This window comes from Diachasmimorpha longicaudata, chromosome 8 (assembly GCF_034640455.1).
Source record: "Diachasmimorpha longicaudata isolate KC_UGA_2023 chromosome 8, iyDiaLong2, whole genome shotgun sequence".
Lineage (NCBI taxonomy): Eukaryota > Metazoa > Arthropoda > Insecta > Hymenoptera > Braconidae > Diachasmimorpha > Diachasmimorpha longicaudata.
The window spans coordinates 7,590,597-7,605,891 of NC_087232.1; the positions used below are offsets into that span (position 1 = coordinate 7,590,597).

The window sequence follows — 15,295 nt, forward strand, 5'->3', positions numbered from 1 at the left end:
ATTGAAAAGCTTGACAGATGTCTGAAGAGACCTGTTTTATCGTAGTATTTCAGTTGTGTTTTTTCTTGACGGATTGTGAAGAATTGTTGAAAATAGTGCACAATACTGTCTGTCTTGTGGTGTTAGGCCAACGAAATTCACTACAACAAGAAGTATTTTGTGAGCAGCTGTAGATAACGTAAGCTGATGTCATCGGGTCTCTGAGAGGGTGTGAAGGGGCTACTCCGTGTAATACTGGTGTTGGCGAATAGAGGAATGCTGAGTAGTGGAGGGACTGGACAACATCAAGGAGACTGCGCGATTAAGGGTATGTTGATGTTCTTATATTGCATACGTACACATGTTTCCCAAAAATCACGATAATTCCAGGGGATCTTGACTATTAGCCAGTTCTCAATAAATATCTCTGCATCTAAGGCAAATGATAAAATTTCTGTCATAACCTTTTTCGCGGGACGGATGAAGATCTGCAAAAAAAATCTTCATTAGGAGTTTTTTTCCATGTTCTTTGGATTTCAAGATATTCCCCGAAACAACCGGTGAGATCTGTAATTTTTAGGAACTGAAGTGAAAATAGTTTAAGGTTACATAACCAAGTAAACAGATTGAATGACAGTGATTGAGTGATCATGCTGTTCACGGGGTTCCCAGGGTTTGTGAGGATGGCTGGCGGATTTTTGAGGGGAAATTGATTTTTGGGGCGGAATGGGGAAATCGTGGAAATGGGAAAGTTGGGAAATTGTGGGTTGGCTGGAGATGGGATATAATCGGATCATTTAGTCGTTGGTAATTGGTGATCCACCGATGCGATTCTAATGAATCACATCTCATTTTGAAGCTTCAAAAAAGACCTTTAAAATAAGAACAGAATGGGCAATTTTCACTCAGCGGATGGAGAGTTATTGACAGTCAAATTTTCACTCGATTAGGACTGTTTCCTTTCTCGTTACTTTTTGAGTTTTGTTTTTGCTGAATTATTTTATAGTGCAAGAGCGTGGGCAAATTTGTATTAACATGATTTTTTGAAGAATTATGAGGGCTATAAAAAAGGCTCTCATGGGGATTTCGGTATCTCCACTTGTTTTGGAAATATTCATTAAAAACTGGAGCTGCAGCGGAGTTATCTTGGTTTATGGTGATCACTGTATTTGTACTTCATAAACAGATTGTATTTTTTATCAGGAGATTTCACAACGTGTGAGGACATTGAACGAGACGGCGTTAATGACGAGAATGTGACGTTAATTTGCTGTTGGAACTAAAGAAATTCAGAGGTCTCGAGTGTGTGTCAAAAGCTGAGGCACGTAATCAAAGTTGTAAACTGCCTGAGGGACTTTTTGGACAAGATGGCATCGAAAGGACGAGTAATAACTGGAAATGACACCCTTGATGGCAAGATCAATGAATACTTCGAGTGGTATAAGGTAATCATGATAATTGTCTAGTTTTTTTTCTTTTTTTCTATTCGTCAAACTGTTGGTTTCATCAGTTTTGTTGGATTTTTTTCCTCAGGATCTGAAGTCAGAGGATGAGATTCACGAGATTGTGAAGTCAAAGGACGTAGGGGTGCTATCAGAACTGTTTTTGAAAAGATTGCAATTCGGCACAGCTGGTCTGCGAGGCCGGATGGGCCCTGGCTACAGTCAGCTGAACGATTTGGTGATCATTCAGACTGGCCAGGGACTGCTTCAGTACTTGATTAATGGTGGCGAGGGCTTCAAAGAGAAGGGAATCGTTATTGGATACGATGGGAGGCACAACAGCCACAGGTGATTTATACCTTCGGGATTCCTTAGCGAAAATATTTTATTTGCTGAATTCTATTTTAACGCCATTTTCTACTGATGGAATATTGATCCAAAGATTGCTATTCCCAGATTTGCTGAATTGACGGCCACCATATTCATCAACAGCGGCGTCAAAGTATACATGTACTCAAAAGTCTGTCCAACTCCATTCGTCCCCTTTGCAGTGATGAAGTACAAGTGCGCTGCTGGAATAATGATAACAGCTTCTCACAACCCCAAAGAGGACAATGGGTACAAAGTCTACTGGGAGAATGGTGCCCAGATCATTCCCCCACACGACAAAGAGATTCAGAAGTCGATTTTAGATAATCTCGAGCCCTCCCTCACCTCCTGGGACGTGTCTGTACTTAATGCAGCTGGCTCTCTTTGCAAGGATCCTCTCGGGGAGGTTATGGAGGACTACTTCAGGATTATCAAGAATGATACTGTCTATCCCGAGACCAATAAGAGTACAATATTGAAATTTACGTACACTGCTATGCATGGAGTGGGATATGAATACATGAAGGAGGCATTTCGGGTTGCTAATTTCAAGGTAATTACATATTACATGAATCAGTCAATAAAAATAAATAAAAGCGGATGGAAAAGCTCCCAAAAGTAGAAATTGAATCTATTTCAACTCTCTAATTAATTCTCAGCCATTTGTGGTTGTCGAAGAGCAAAGAGATCCAGATCCAGACTTCCCCACAGTAAAATTCCCGAATCCAGAAGAAGGAAAAAGTGCTCTCGACCTCAGCATCAAGACAGCTGATGCCAACAAATCGACCATAGTCCTGGCCAACGACCCTGATGCTGATAGACTAGGCTGTGCGGTTAGAACCAAAGACGGGGACTGGAGGATTCTCAATGGAAATGAAATCGGAGCCCTACTGGCTTGGTGGATGTTGCACTTGCATCGAGTGAGTCATCCTGATGATAATCCTGCTGATGCCTATATGCTTGCGTCCACAGTGTCCAGTAAGATTCTTGCCTCCATGGCGAAGAAAGAAGGATTCCAGTTCGAGGTACAGAAAAAACTGGTTTCATTGAAATATTCACTTTTTTTAATTGTAATTTTTCAGTAATTATCATGATGTTGTTTCGGACTTAGGAAACACTGACTGGGTTCAAATGGATGGGAAACAGATGTGTCAAATTGTTGGAAGAGAAAAAACACGTACTTTTTGCTTATGAAGAAGCCATCGGTTTTATGTGTGGCTCTAGTGTCCTCGATAAGGATGGAATTAGCGCAGGGATTAGACTCGCTGAGTTGACCACGTATTTAGAGACTATGGGCCTCACGCTTTTAGATAAATTAGAGGAGATCTACAAGATGTAAGTCTACCTTTAGACATACTTTTATTCAATTCAATTAATTGATTGCCCATAAATGCCTTTGAATCAGAAGATCTAAATAATGGGAGATTTTTTGGTTTAATTTCCAGCTACGGGCACCACATCAGTGACAACTCCTACTGGATCTGCCACAACCAGGAGACAATAAAGAAAATTTTCGAGAGACTGAGAAATTTCGCTGGTCAGCAAAACACAGTAAGTTGAGTCATCGTTTGCTCATTAATGCATGTAGACGTATGTGGGGGTTTTTTGCAACGAACGAGTTAATTATCGCATAGCACGAGGTCGACTGGTCTAGTGGAGTATGAACTGGCATTAAAAGTCGAAAAACAGGAGAGAATAGCAACAAACTTGGCACAATAGACACAACTGTGGTGTCATTTCCCAATAGTTTATGAATTATTCTGTGATTTTCGACTGAAATAACGTTATATGGAATTTCAATGGACTGTTATCAGTCGACCCTGTGGAACAAACAAACTCAGGCATAAGTAATAATTACGTGACTGCGGTGGAATAGTCGGGTGTTATCTCTTAATCGAGGAATACATATTTGCGATATTTAGTTTCAAGTTTTCCACAGTTCTAACGTAGTTTTTCATTAACTTTGAGAGAATTATCAAGTCATGATTATCGGGGGAGTCAGTGGTGTTTAGGCTTTTGAGGGTCTGTCCATGATGAATGTCATGTCGGTGGGGAAAGAGAGAAAGGAGGATGTCGGTTGGATGACAAGAGTTGTAATGAATGTGGTTTTAACGTCAGTGGCACTTGTTCCCACTCTGTTGTTTGGAATTCTCGCGGTACCAATTGTGCAGTCTATGTACTCCTTATCACCGTTCTTCACGTAGACCAGATTAGGAATTTCGTAAGGTTTCAGATGATTCAGGGGGGTTTTCATTCCGTGGGAAAATCTTCACTATTTGGACGATCTCAAGTTTATGATGAAGATCCCAAGAAAACTGTACTAAAATTATTGCATAACAATGTAATTTGATCGATTGAATAAACCAAATAAGTACACAACAATTATAAAAATGACTAAAAAAATTGAAATTTATGGACAATGAATTCATAAATTCATTGATTTAAAAAGTGTCAAGGATCGTTCAAAATTGGAAGTCAGATCATCCGATCATGACTTGACAGAATAAATAGTGATTTTTAAAAATGTTATCCATTAACAGTTAATGACTATTTTCTCGAGTATTTTCCGTTGTGATGCATTAAAATAGACTTTATCAGTTCCGGTCAAGCGGGTTTTGATATTGCGTGCCTTGGAAAATTATCAAAATTAATTTTTCTAAAGTATTTTTATTCTTGGACTCTTCATTATCAAAAAAAAATTAACAAGTAGTGCACATTCCGTCCATTGCAATGCAAAAGCTCAGGAATTTTTCCAGCCCAATTTTTATAACGAAATTCCCGTTGAACTTTAGTTCTCATGACTGCTATCCATATTTTTTCAGTATCCAACAAGCATCGCCGGTGGAAAATATTCGATAATTGCAGTTCGCGATTTAACGACTGGTTATGATAGCACAAAACCCGACAACAAGGCTGTACTACCTACGTCAAAGTCCAGCCAAATGATAACGTTCACCTTTGATAATGGCCTCGTCAGTACTCTGAGAACCAGTGGAACAGAACCCAAAATTAAATACTACAATGAATTGTGTGCTTCCCCCGAACAACAGTAAGTTTTCAACGTCAGAGGAGCATAGATTCAAAAAATAATTCACGAACTTCTCACGCAAAATAACAAAAATGAGTTCATAAATAATAAAGGTTTTTATTACTTTCTTTAACAGGAACATTGATACCCTAAAGAACATTCTCGCAGAGATGGTTTCAGCGATAGTCGAGGAATTCCTGATGCCTAAGGCTAATTCACTGATTCCACGCTCATCGTAAATTCTCCAGAATATATTCTTGATATTTTTCGCATGCAACGACAGACAATATAAACAAAGGAGTAAAACCCAACGAAAAGAGCTCAATATGAAAGACTAGTTACATTCAATAGGTTTCTTCCTAATACAAAATGACATTTTCAAAACTTCCTACATTTTCAAATAGAAACATTATAATGTAAAATAAATGATAAGATAAAAAAAAATAAAAAATCGGCATTATGAAGTTTGAATTTGCCAGTATAAAGACCCTTTTATCCTCTCCTCTACATTCCTGCGAATTGTCTTCACATTTGTTTTTTCTTTTCTTTTTAATATTCAATAATGAAATGTATCAAAAAATATTTTTCTCTTTGGGTATCTTCTTATTAGAATAAAAAACAGGTTTTATAAAGATTTTCTTACTTGCTATTAAATGGAAATTGAGGATTATTTTTATAGGGTAGATTTTTGTGTGCCCAGAGAAACAAAACAAAACAAACAAAACAAAAAAAAAATCACATTGCTTAATGGCTCTTAATTATTTCTAATCTCATTTTGCAACAAACCGAACTGTAACGGTAATATCTGCTCGAAAGAAACCAAAGAACCTCTCCCTCACTAGAAACAAAAAAAAAACTTGATGATACCCTCCAGGCCACACAATCCTCTTTACCCACTCAACAACCATCACTTCCCTCCAGTCTTGGTATTTCCGCCATCGGTAACTTTCTTATGCTTTCTCTGCACCTGTGTTTGGAAAGTGATGCATTGGTTATCCAAAAAATCCATCACTTCATTCATGTTACCAGCACAACCCTCAGCCTTCAATCTCTTGTACAAAGTCTCCAGAAGAAGAGGTTCGTATGTCAGGACTTTCTTATGAAGTTCAGTATCACTCGCCAGAAGTTGACGGAAGGCCTGTGAGACACTGAGGGCTCCCGCAGGGCAATCAGACTGCTCTACCTCCTGTGAGCACATCTCCTCGGAAACTATTTTTCTCTTTGGTAAGTTCTTGGGATTCAGGTGGCGCTTCTTGGGCGCGGGCTCCTCTTTCTCGGTGGGAGACGACTCCGGGGGGATGCACTCCAGGGGGACCAGAGGATGCGTCTCCTCGTAGATGTGCTCCAGCAGTTGAATCCCGTTAGTCCTCGTGTGGCACTTCAGGCCGTATTTCTTGAGCTCGTCGTGGAGTTCTGGGGTATTCATCCGAGAGTAGTCCAGGGGAGGGGTTACATTGTGGGATATCCGAATGGATGCGAGCTCTCGAAACCTCTTGAGGCGGTTCTCAGACGACGATGGGTGGTTGTTCAGGTTCTGCGTTTTGTCTTTCAGAGGGGTTTTCGATAGGGTTTTCTTGCGGCGTGGTGTTGGGGTATTGAGAGAATGAACGTCATGGGAGTAGTTGAGGTTCTCGTCCGGGGACCGCTCCGGGAGGCCTGCGGATGATTTTTCCGACTTCCAACTCCGGTCTGGCCTCTGTGAGCGATTCTCCATCAGTGGAGTCATTTCGTCATCTGACGAAGACAGCACAATGAGGCTTGGTGCACGGTTCTTCCTCGGAGTCTTTTGAGAAGTATCTCCTTTCCCTAATGGCTCCGGAAGATCCGCATTATCAGTCCTCAAAAAATGAGTTGATTTGAACGACAGTTTCTTGCTTCCACGTACAGCCTCTCCACTATTATTTGCATCCCCTTTCCTCTTTCTGTTAGTCGAAATATTCTCACGATCAATCCTCTGAGAGAACAAACTGCCAGTACTCGATGAACTTCCGTCCCAGGTATCAAACTCCAGATTCCCAGGAAGCTGCGCTTCTTCAGAACCATTCTTGTCTTGATTCCCAGCCACTTTAGAACTTCTGAACTGAGAGCATTCGTCCTTCGTGATTTCTCCCCTACCTTTAATCTTAATATCAACCCCAGGCGACTTTTCCCAGTACTTTCTTCTAGAATCACTTGATTTTGGAGTACTTTCAGCTATTACAGCCTTTCTGTACTTTTCAATACTGTTTTCCCTCCCTAGTTTCATGTATTTACTGTAAATAGAGTCATCTTCGTTCTCCAGAGCCTCAGTTGTCTCGAGGCTATTATTATCTGCCACATCAACAGACTTCCCGACATCATCAACTGAACGAGCCCGAGCAGCATTCTCCAGCATGCTCAGGGCTCCCGCTCTGTCTTCAGAAGATTTCCTAGCCTTGCTCGATGTATTTTTACTCCAGAGTTCTGAATCATCGAAACTGCGAGCCCCTACTCTAAACGGATTTCGCCTGCGTTCGTTCGCAGCTCTCACCGGAGTATCTCCATCGGTATCAGATTCCAGGACGTTTCTGGCTTGCCTCCTTTCAATGTTATTGATGAACACACTGAGATCACTCTTTTGCTTGGGCTCAGGATTTCTATCTGACGCGGAAATTGATTTTAAAACGTCAGACATGATTGGGTGATGGGGGGATTCCAACGCACTTTCAGGAACATCATGAAACATCTCGCTGTCGTCGAACAAGTCCGGAGAAGTTGTATTGTGTCGACGGTTCAACGACCGTTCCGTTTTTTTCATGACTTTTTCGTCAGTCAGATGTCCCTCTTCCGTTATTGATCCATCGAGGGAAGAATCAAGTTCAATAACGGTTGGTACTGAGTTATTTTTGGTATCTATAGAGTTGTGCATTGATTCACTGAACGACGATTTCTTTTCAATATTCTTAGTATTTTTGATGCCTGTTGAATCCTCCTTCACCTTCTTCAATTGTTCAAAGGCATTCAGTGTACTTGTATTCCTCTTAGATTCATCGCTCCTTTTCTTTTCTGAATTCTCCACGATTTTCAACAATTCTGCAACTTTGTATTTCTTACCCAAGGAGATGACCTGCTCTAGGATATTGTTGCCCTTCAAATCCTCCCGAGCTATCTTTCCAGAGTAAATGTACTTCAAGAACACCAGTGCAGCATCGTGATCGATGTTGGGCCAGTGAATTTTATTTTTTATGGGATAACATTTTCTGTCATTTTTATCTTCAACATTACATATCTCGAGATCGGTGATAAGTGTATGACAACGAGTCCAGAACACAAGCTTATGAGCGTGAATGAAGGTACTGTCCTTGATGAAAATGGCAATGTCACTGAGATAACTGCCGGCTACCATTTTACTCCAGTCGTTTGATAAAGACATTATGTTATCACTATCTACTGAGTTTATTTCGCTCTCTGATTTTTCTATTGGACTCATGTTTTCACATTCTTTATAACATGTTTGGCTTGAATGATAAATAATAGCCTCAGCTATCTCATCAGTGTTGGAAGTTTCATTTTCAGTAGTGTCGATCTGTTGATGGACTTCACAGGTATTTTGGAGATCTGGTTGGGTTCCAGTTTCTTCGATCGTTGAGTAATCTTTAACCTCCTCAATATCGGATTTTGTTGTTGCTCCTTTGTTACTGTGTTGGCGGTCTGCAATGATCATCAGACAATCCTTTCCAGTCCCATCATCAACGATTCCCATAATATTTTTCAGTGCCTCAACATAATACTGCCCATCGCCATTTCCAAACGATAATCGCCACAACCTCGCAGACTCATCCCACCCCATCATTCTTAACTCGCTATTCTGTTTTATTATAATCACCGCCCTCACAATTATCCCTACCTCCTGCAGCTGAGTGATAGATTCAGATCCCACCAGGACTTCAGCAATTCTCTCAGTGAGGATCTGTTCTTTGACTTCCGGTGTCCGAGTCTGTAAAACCGTCGGCCCCTGCAACTTTTTACGTCTCCTCGGTCGTTCAACTTCACCCGTTGGTTTATTCGTGGAAAAGCCGAAGGACATCAGGGTTGATCTTCGTTGGGAGGCAGTCATTTCCGGGATTGTATCGTCTTCATCTGCAGCAAGGGCAATCGCCTCGTCCAATTTCTCGAGCTCCTGGGCTTCGTTCAGAGATTTGGAGAGGGCCAGAGCCAGCTGGATGTCAGGATCGTCTTCATGGGGTGCACTTCTCGAGGACGAAGGCTTCCTCTTCGGGGTGGGGAGACCCTTGCTGGGAAGTCCCATCGCTTTTCGCTCATTCGACTGCTTCTCCTGGAGCTCCATTGCTGCCACGAGCGTCTCTGTGGAGATACCGTTTTGGGCGGCACATTTCTTGGTGTGCATGACCTGAATGTCAGGACAGCTGAAGGGCTTCAGGCACACGGGACAAGTGAAAGTGGAATTTTCCGCCTCAGTTTTTGCAAAAAGGGAGACAATGGATTGCTGATTTGAAGGGGGCTTTTTAGAACGAACGTGGCGGGGATTTTTACTGGTGGAGGGCTCGTTTTTGGTGTTTGCAATTTGCCCGGAGGACTTCGAGAAAATTTTAGATGGTTTTGGAGACTTGAAATCCGCGAGACTCTCGTCGTGTAGTGAGTCGAAGCTCCTGGAGCGGTCCATAGCTACTGGTGAGTGTGATGGCTTTGATGACGATTTGCTGTTAAGAGAAGAGAAGAGTGGAATGAAGTGTTTGTGAGACATGGAAAGGGAGGAATTGAGGTCGTTGATAACCCCCAAAGTCTAGAGTCTATGATCCCCAGGATTTTTATACTTTATGTTTTTCCAACGTTCCTCTACATTTGACTTCTTGAGACTTATTTAACTCATAACTAAATCACTGACTCAAGATTCGAGAAAAACGACAGTGCTTGTACTACTCATGTCCTTCCACCAATAACAAGACGAGATTTTTGTGGCTAAAATGTTTAATTCGAATTTTTACATGTTCTAAAATTCTTTTCTGGTGAGATACCTTCTTGTGGAGGTCTTCAAACGAAGTCTGCCCTGGGACAACTGCTGTTCGTTTTTTTTCATCTCGAATTGAAGTGAGACCTGAGGCGGAGAAGTTTGGTTTAGGCTTCGGCCGATGCTGGACGGGGGAGTTCACCACGTTCTTTCTTACGGAGGTTTTTAACGGTCGAGTTCCAAAAGATGTCTTTCATCATTAACTGCTGGAGTTGTTCATCCTTAGATACCTTCGCTGCCTTCAAAAATTTCTCCTTGAGTCTGTTGGACCAACTAGACTCCCTACATTGGGGAAGTTTGGATTGAATTAAATGGGTTAAGAGTGCTTATCATGAGAATGTTCCATTCCTTGGATTCTTGATCACAGAAAAATTCATAAAATGAAAATTCTCAACTCCCTGCTGATGACAAAGGGCCCAAGAATGAACTGTCTACACGAACAACGTATCTGCAGATAGTTGTGTTAATACGAATGCTGTTGGACTTGAATTTAACCCTTCCAGCGCTGAAAATTCATGGAACCCCTATCGCTCTTAGACTAAATCCCTAAATCTTCTGAAAAATCTCAATGAATATCTTACGTGAAGAAGTGGCAGCCAATACCGAATAACGCTGCCAATCCAATGCTCAATCCAAGACTCCACTTATTAGCGGCTGTTCCCCTCAGACGTCTGAGCTTTCGTTTGGAAATGTCTGTGGGGTCTTCATGGAAAGTCTCATGCATCCCACTGACTTGTCAGGCAGAATCCTTCAGCCGAACCAAGGATCGGTCAACTTAGTATTCCTACTTCACTCAAGTGCAATCAGATGCACCATCGGCCCTGCGACCAGTACTTGTTGTTATATCTTTGTGCGCCTTCAACTCTAACGTCTATAACGTCTAACCCTAAACCCTATTAGGAACTGCGCAGTTTGATATGGCGGAGAAGAGGGAGGAAGACACTGCCGCCCTCTGCTCAACGGACTTTCAATTTGAAAACATCTCCACAAGTATTTATTTTCTTTTTTCGTGTATATACTTAAGAATTCCATGGAACTCGTGTCAAGTTCATCAGCAGAGGCCGTGCCAAAATAATAATTTCATATGTTTTCAACATCGTGAACGTTTATTACCCTAGAACATGGTCTTTGTCGTGACTAACTGGAGATTGGTCTGAAGGAACGGTTTTATATTTTTTTGCAATTTTTTTTCTGTTCATTTTCTCTGGAATGGCAGAATCGCATGGTGATTTAACGAGAGGTGACATCAGACTTCTCGCTGATCATTTCATTATGTTCTGTTGATTCACCTCGAACGATCACTATGATTCAAACTGCCTGACCTTCCCGGATGCCCCCACTGGGAGGAAAATCTCTCTTACGTCATTGTACGTTCTGAGCGAACAATTTTTCAGACGCGCACGGGAATGTGCTGTCCCGGCTTACACAGTTGATGAGCCAGTGTTCAGTCAGTGAAGACACCATTGACAACGGTACAAGTGGAATACGAATTTTCGGACACAATTATTCGTGAGTTTTTTTTTTATTAATTAGGAGTTGATAATAGAAATGAGGATTATTTCCCAGGGATGGGGGTCTTAATTTTTTTTTATTTTTGTGACGGTTTTGGAGAATGCTCGCTTCCTGCGGCTAACGGATTCTCTTCGAAATGAGTTCAGGGGCTTGGGCGTTGGTTTTATGAATTTCTCTGGCAGCTGTCACGGCTGAATTGTCATTCAGCCTGTGGTGTGCGTGAATAGAATAAATAAGGAATTTTTACGACGCAGTTTTATTTTTCTCTGATATATTGGTATCCGGTGCAGATTGCGCAGTTTTAGTTTAGACAGACTTTGACGGGAATTCGGAAGAGTAGAAAAAGGATTTTTGCATATCTCCATCAAATCCACACATTTTTGTAAAAAAGATATAAATAATTTTTATTATTATTCATGATCTACTCATTAATTAATTAGTATTCGTTTTCTCAGAATTAAAGAGCATAATCATGGCAGCCCATCAGTACTATCATGTCCAGGTAATAAAACATCTTTAGAAAATCTCCGGAATTTATGAAATAATTGAAAAATAATTGATTTCAAAGTGAAAATTATCTCGATTCTTTTTAATGTGGGAATTCAGTGTACCCCAACGGTGTACCCAGCGGAGCCATTCGACCCAGAAAATGACGCTCAACTGCTGCGTTCTGCCATGAAAGGTTTCGGCACCGATGAACAGGCAATTATCGACGTCTTGGCCCACCGCGGTATCGTCCAGCGTCTTGAGATTGCCGATAAATTCAAGACAATGTTCGGGAAGGATTTGATCTCCGACCTGAAGTCTGAGTTGGGTGGTAACTTCGAGAACGCTATCGTGGCATTGATGACACCCCTGCCTGAGTTCTACGCTCGCGAGCTGAATAACGCGATATCTGGAATGGGGACTGATGAAGAGACTATCATCGAAATTCTTGCGTCCTTGAGTAATTACGGAATCAAGACGATTTCAGCGGTTTACAAAGATTGTGAGAGTTATTGTGAATTTTAATTAATTCGAAGAAAACAAAAAATTTCAAGTAGAAGACTTTCATGATTTTTTTTCCTCAGTATTTGAGAATGAACTCGAAGATGACCTGAAAGGAGACACCTCCGGGCATTTCAAACGTCTCCTCGTATCGTTATCAACCGTAAGAAAAGCCATTAATAACGCTTTCATTAACATTTATTTAAAAAGAAAAGGAGAATAAGACCATTTAAATCCGGTACAGGCCAATCGCGACGAGGACCCGGACGTGGACGAAAGAGCCGCTTTGGAGGAAGCGGAGAGGCTCTTCCAGGCCGGTGAAGGCCAGTGGGGGACCGACGAGAGCGTCTTCAACTCGATCCTCATAACCAAGAGCTATCCCCAGTTGCGCAGAATTTTTTATGAGTACGAGAGAGTGTCTGGAAGCACTATCGAAGAAGCCATCAGACGCGAATTTTCGGGGCCTCTTGAAGACGGTTACCTCGCAGTTGGTAATTATTTTCCAGCTTGATTCGGTTCATTAAATCAGCAGTGAAATATTTGACATTTAAAAAATGTCTTTCAATGGGTTCACACTTGAGTTTTTTCGTTCATTTATGGTCAATTAATTATTTTTTCGGAAATTTGTTTTTAATTGATATTTCCCGATAAGTCATTGGACCCATTATTTAATGTTATTAGTCCAATGCGCCCGAAACAAGACTGATTATTTCGCTGAGAGGCTCCACAAGGCAATGGCTGGAATCGGCACAACCGACTCCACCCTGATTCGCGTCATCGTCAGCCGTTCGGAAATCGATCTCGGGGACATCAAGGACGCCTACCAACAGAAGTACGGAAATTCCCTCGCTGCCGATATCGATGTAAGTCAGACGAATTACCCTTCATGAATTTATTCATCACGATTGTGTTGTAAAAAAAAATCCCCCATCATCACTCTAGCCGATTTATACCCTAAATCTTTCAGAGTGACACGTCCGGTGACTACAAGAGACTCTTGCTTGCTTTGACTGGCCAATAAACTTCCACATAACTATTATTTTCATATTCACGTTGTGTCTAATGCTATGAGAAATTATTTATTCACGGGTCAGTATGAATTGTTTAATTTTTTTCCTTCGGGTGGTGCGATATCCCTGCGCATGCCATAACATTTTTTGGGGTTGCATTTACTATTCGATGAATCTCCTAACGAATTAATACTATCGTTATGTTCTCAAATTTTTTGTGACTGTCTTTTCTCATTCTGTCAGTATTATTAATATTTTGCAGGAGATCTTTCTTCAACTTTTTTTTTTTCGATTTCAGAGCGACTGCAGCGATGATTTCAAACAGCTTCTTTTAGGCCTGATAAATTAATCCGCAGGCATTGCGTTTTTAATCCATTTGTGTCATTAAAGTGGAGAGAAACTACTCCGTTAATTGTTCTAATTGGCTATAATATAATTACTCATGTTGCATGTTGAATATGTCATTCATTGAGTTAATGATAATAGTGTTTTTTTCTGCACTTAGTTGATTGGGACTTCAATTATCGTTTATTTTCACTTGTGTGGTATTTCAATAAATCATTAATAAAAACAAAGAATGGAATTCGTTAAACATGAATTTCCACCGAAAGTCATCCTCCCGACCATCAATTTATCCATCCAAATGTTTTTTTTTCCAGGATGATTTTAACGCCGAATGTAAAAAACTGCTTATCGCACTCCTCAACTAAGCGAAATAAATAAATAAAAAATACTCAACTGATTCTCTTAAAAGGCATTTAATAAAATTAAAAACGTCAATACAAAAATGTTCATTCCTAAACATATTAATTGATCAGTCCCCCCCCCAGGGGGGTAATGACGAATAACTATGATCAAATCATCTGAACCGAGGGCAAGACATCCTTCTTCATTGCCTCTCGATCGATGATGTGATTCAGCACAGGCCACGCATTCTCCATTTTAGCTGAATGAATATGCACGGGCAGGTTGAAGCAGCCGATGTTAACAATCTTGTGGAGAAGATGAAAAATTGAAACTTTGATCGCCACGCAACCGTGATAATGTTTATCCTGGAAGGTGAGATCATACAGTTTCAGGCAGATCTCTGCAGACAATTTGTCCAGCTCGGGAATTCCGACGCAAATATCCGGAGGATTGCGCACTAGATCAAATGAATTGAGTTGTAATTGCTACATTTTTAGAATTAAAAAAAAATTATCAAATCGTAATGAAGTATGTACTTGTGCTTTCTCGACTAAGATTTTGAATGGCACCATTGGATGAGTATGTTAATAAATAAATGGATGAATAAATAAGTGAATAAACGAAAGTATGATACATTACATGATACTGAGTTATTGTAGAGCACCTTATCATTGTAGGTGAGGGTTACCCAAATGCCATAATCATCAGGTAAATAAGTAATATTTGAACAAACTAAAAAATTAAATATAATTAATAAACAGGGGAGGGTCTGTAGGGACAGGAGGTTTCTGCTGAGTTGTTCTGCATCTGTACCTGTTCCATTGATGCCAAGTGTTTCCACATGTTCACAGCATCCGCAATCATATTTGATGCATGCACACCCACCCCCTAGTGAAGGCCTTCGGTCATCTGTTACGTAATTGACAAATTAATTAATTAATCGGATGAACAAATAGACTTATGGGTGGGGTAGGAAAGAAAATGTTTCTAGTGTTCAGTAGATCAAGTGAGAGATCATTCCGAACCTTCGGTAGAGGCAGATTCACCCTGGAGACAAGTAGAAACGACCACTGAAGTGAAAAAAATAATTACAATTACAATCAAGCGGGTAGAGTCCATTTTTTAACAATGAACTTGCGATCTTCTTCAGGTTTTTTCACCAATGAAACATAATGCGTCAGGCGTTGAGTTTATCATCGCTAGCCACAACAAATGACACATATGCATATTGCCATATTCATATATACATGTGTGGAGATCACGTGACTTGTACCGGGTGAGCGGGTAAATTCAA

General features: G+C 40.7%; 4 protein-coding genes across 9 annotated transcripts; 2 read left to right on the forward strand and 2 right to left on the reverse strand.

The window, feature by feature from the left end:
• The first annotated feature begins 167 nt into the window (after positions 1-167).
• Positions 168-5,269, forward strand: LOC135165438 (phosphopentomutase). Of its 3 annotated transcripts, none has more exons than XM_064126722.1 (9): positions 168-307; positions 1,183-1,424; positions 1,513-1,769; positions 1,878-2,343; positions 2,450-2,815; positions 2,902-3,125; positions 3,236-3,341; positions 4,613-4,839; positions 4,955-5,269. In XM_064126722.1, the coding sequence occupies exons 2-9, from the start codon at positions 1,347-1,349 to the stop codon at positions 5,055-5,057; spliced, it is 1,827 nt and encodes a 608-aa protein (XP_063982792.1). In that variant the 5' UTR covers positions 168-307; positions 1,183-1,346; the 3' UTR covers positions 5,058-5,269. The 3 variants fall into 3 exon arrangements, with proteins under 3 accessions (XP_063982792.1, XP_063982793.1, XP_063982794.1); XM_064126723.1 differs by lacking the exon at positions 168-307 and adding an exon at positions 399-539; XM_064126724.1 differs by lacking the exon at positions 168-307 and adding an exon at positions 654-786.
• LOC135165435 (uncharacterized) lies at positions 4,916-11,008 on the reverse strand. Its single transcript, XM_064126718.1, has 3 exons — positions 10,387-11,008; positions 9,813-10,087; positions 4,916-9,497 (listed from the first exon to the last, which is right to left on the reverse strand). Exons 2-3 carry the CDS (start codon positions 9,872-9,874, stop codon positions 5,726-5,728), a joined length of 3,834 nt encoding a protein of 1,277 aa, XP_063982788.1. The 5' UTR covers positions 9,875-10,087; positions 10,387-11,008; the 3' UTR covers positions 4,916-5,725.
• A 165-nt stretch (positions 11,009-11,173) lies between these two features.
• LOC135165442 (annexin B9-like) lies at positions 11,174-14,102 on the forward strand. Of its 4 annotated transcripts, none has more exons than XM_064126732.1 (8): positions 11,174-11,314; positions 11,773-11,819; positions 11,924-12,305; positions 12,388-12,467; positions 12,549-12,795; positions 12,986-13,167; positions 13,272-13,393; positions 13,974-14,102. In XM_064126732.1, the coding sequence occupies exons 2-7, from the start codon at positions 11,790-11,792 to the stop codon at positions 13,323-13,325; spliced, it is 975 nt and encodes a 324-aa protein (XP_063982802.1). In that variant the 5' UTR covers positions 11,174-11,314; positions 11,773-11,789; the 3' UTR covers positions 13,326-13,393; positions 13,974-14,102. The 4 variants fall into 4 exon arrangements, with proteins under 4 accessions (XP_063982802.1, XP_063982801.1, XP_063982805.1 ...); XM_064126731.1 differs by lacking the exon at positions 13,974-14,102 and adding an exon at positions 13,613-13,892; XM_064126735.1 differs by lacking the exon at positions 13,272-13,393.
• On the reverse strand, positions 14,057-15,219 carry LOC135165444 (uncharacterized). The gene is made up of 4 exons (XM_064126737.1): positions 15,027-15,219; positions 14,815-14,910; positions 14,641-14,733; positions 14,057-14,458 (listed from the first exon to the last, which is right to left on the reverse strand). The coding sequence occupies exons 1-4, from the start codon at positions 15,118-15,120 to the stop codon at positions 14,169-14,171; spliced, it is 573 nt and encodes a 190-aa protein (XP_063982807.1). The 5' UTR covers positions 15,121-15,219; the 3' UTR covers positions 14,057-14,168.
• Positions 15,220-15,295: the final 76 nt, after the last annotated feature.

Bases quoted from the DNA above. Each gene is read 5' to 3' on its own strand.
- LOC135165438 (XM_064126722.1), top strand. From the start codon at position 1,347: ATGGCATCGAAAGGACGAGTAATAACTGGAAATGACACCCTTGATGGC. The intron at 1,425-1,512 runs GTAATCATGATA...TTTTTTCCTCAG, and splicing joins AATACTTCGAGTGGTATAAG to GATCTGAAGTCAGAGGATGA. The intron at 3,126-3,235 runs GTAAGTCTACCT...TTTAATTTCCAG, and splicing joins TTAGAGGAGATCTACAAGAT to CTACGGGCACCACATCAGTG.
- LOC135165435 (XM_064126718.1), bottom strand. From the start codon at position 9,874: ATGAAAAAAAACGAACAGCAGTTGTCCCAGGGCAGACTTCGTTTGAAG. The intron at 9,498-9,812 runs GTATCTCACCAG...TTCTCTTAACAG, and splicing joins TTGAAGACCTCCACAAGAAG to CAAATCGTCATCAAAGCCAT.
- LOC135165442 (XM_064126732.1), top strand. From the start codon at position 11,790: ATGGCAGCCCATCAGTACTATCATGTCCAG. The intron at 12,306-12,387 runs GTGAGAGTTATT...TTTTTTCCTCAG, and splicing joins TTCAGCGGTTTACAAAGATT to TATTTGAGAATGAACTCGAA. The intron at 13,168-13,271 runs GTAAGTCAGACG...TAAATCTTTCAG, and splicing joins CCCTCGCTGCCGATATCGAT to AGTGACACGTCCGGTGACTA.
- LOC135165444 (XM_064126737.1), bottom strand. From the start codon at position 15,120: ATGGACTCTACCCGCTTGATTGTAATTGTAATTATTTTTTTCACTTCA. The intron at 14,734-14,814 runs GTACAGATGCAG...TTAATTTTTTAG, and splicing joins ACTTGGCATCAATGGAACAG to TTTGTTCAAATATTACTTAT. The intron at 14,459-14,640 runs GTAATGTATCAT...CATTTGATCTAG, and splicing joins CTACAATAACTCAGTATCAT to TGCGCAATCCTCCGGATATT.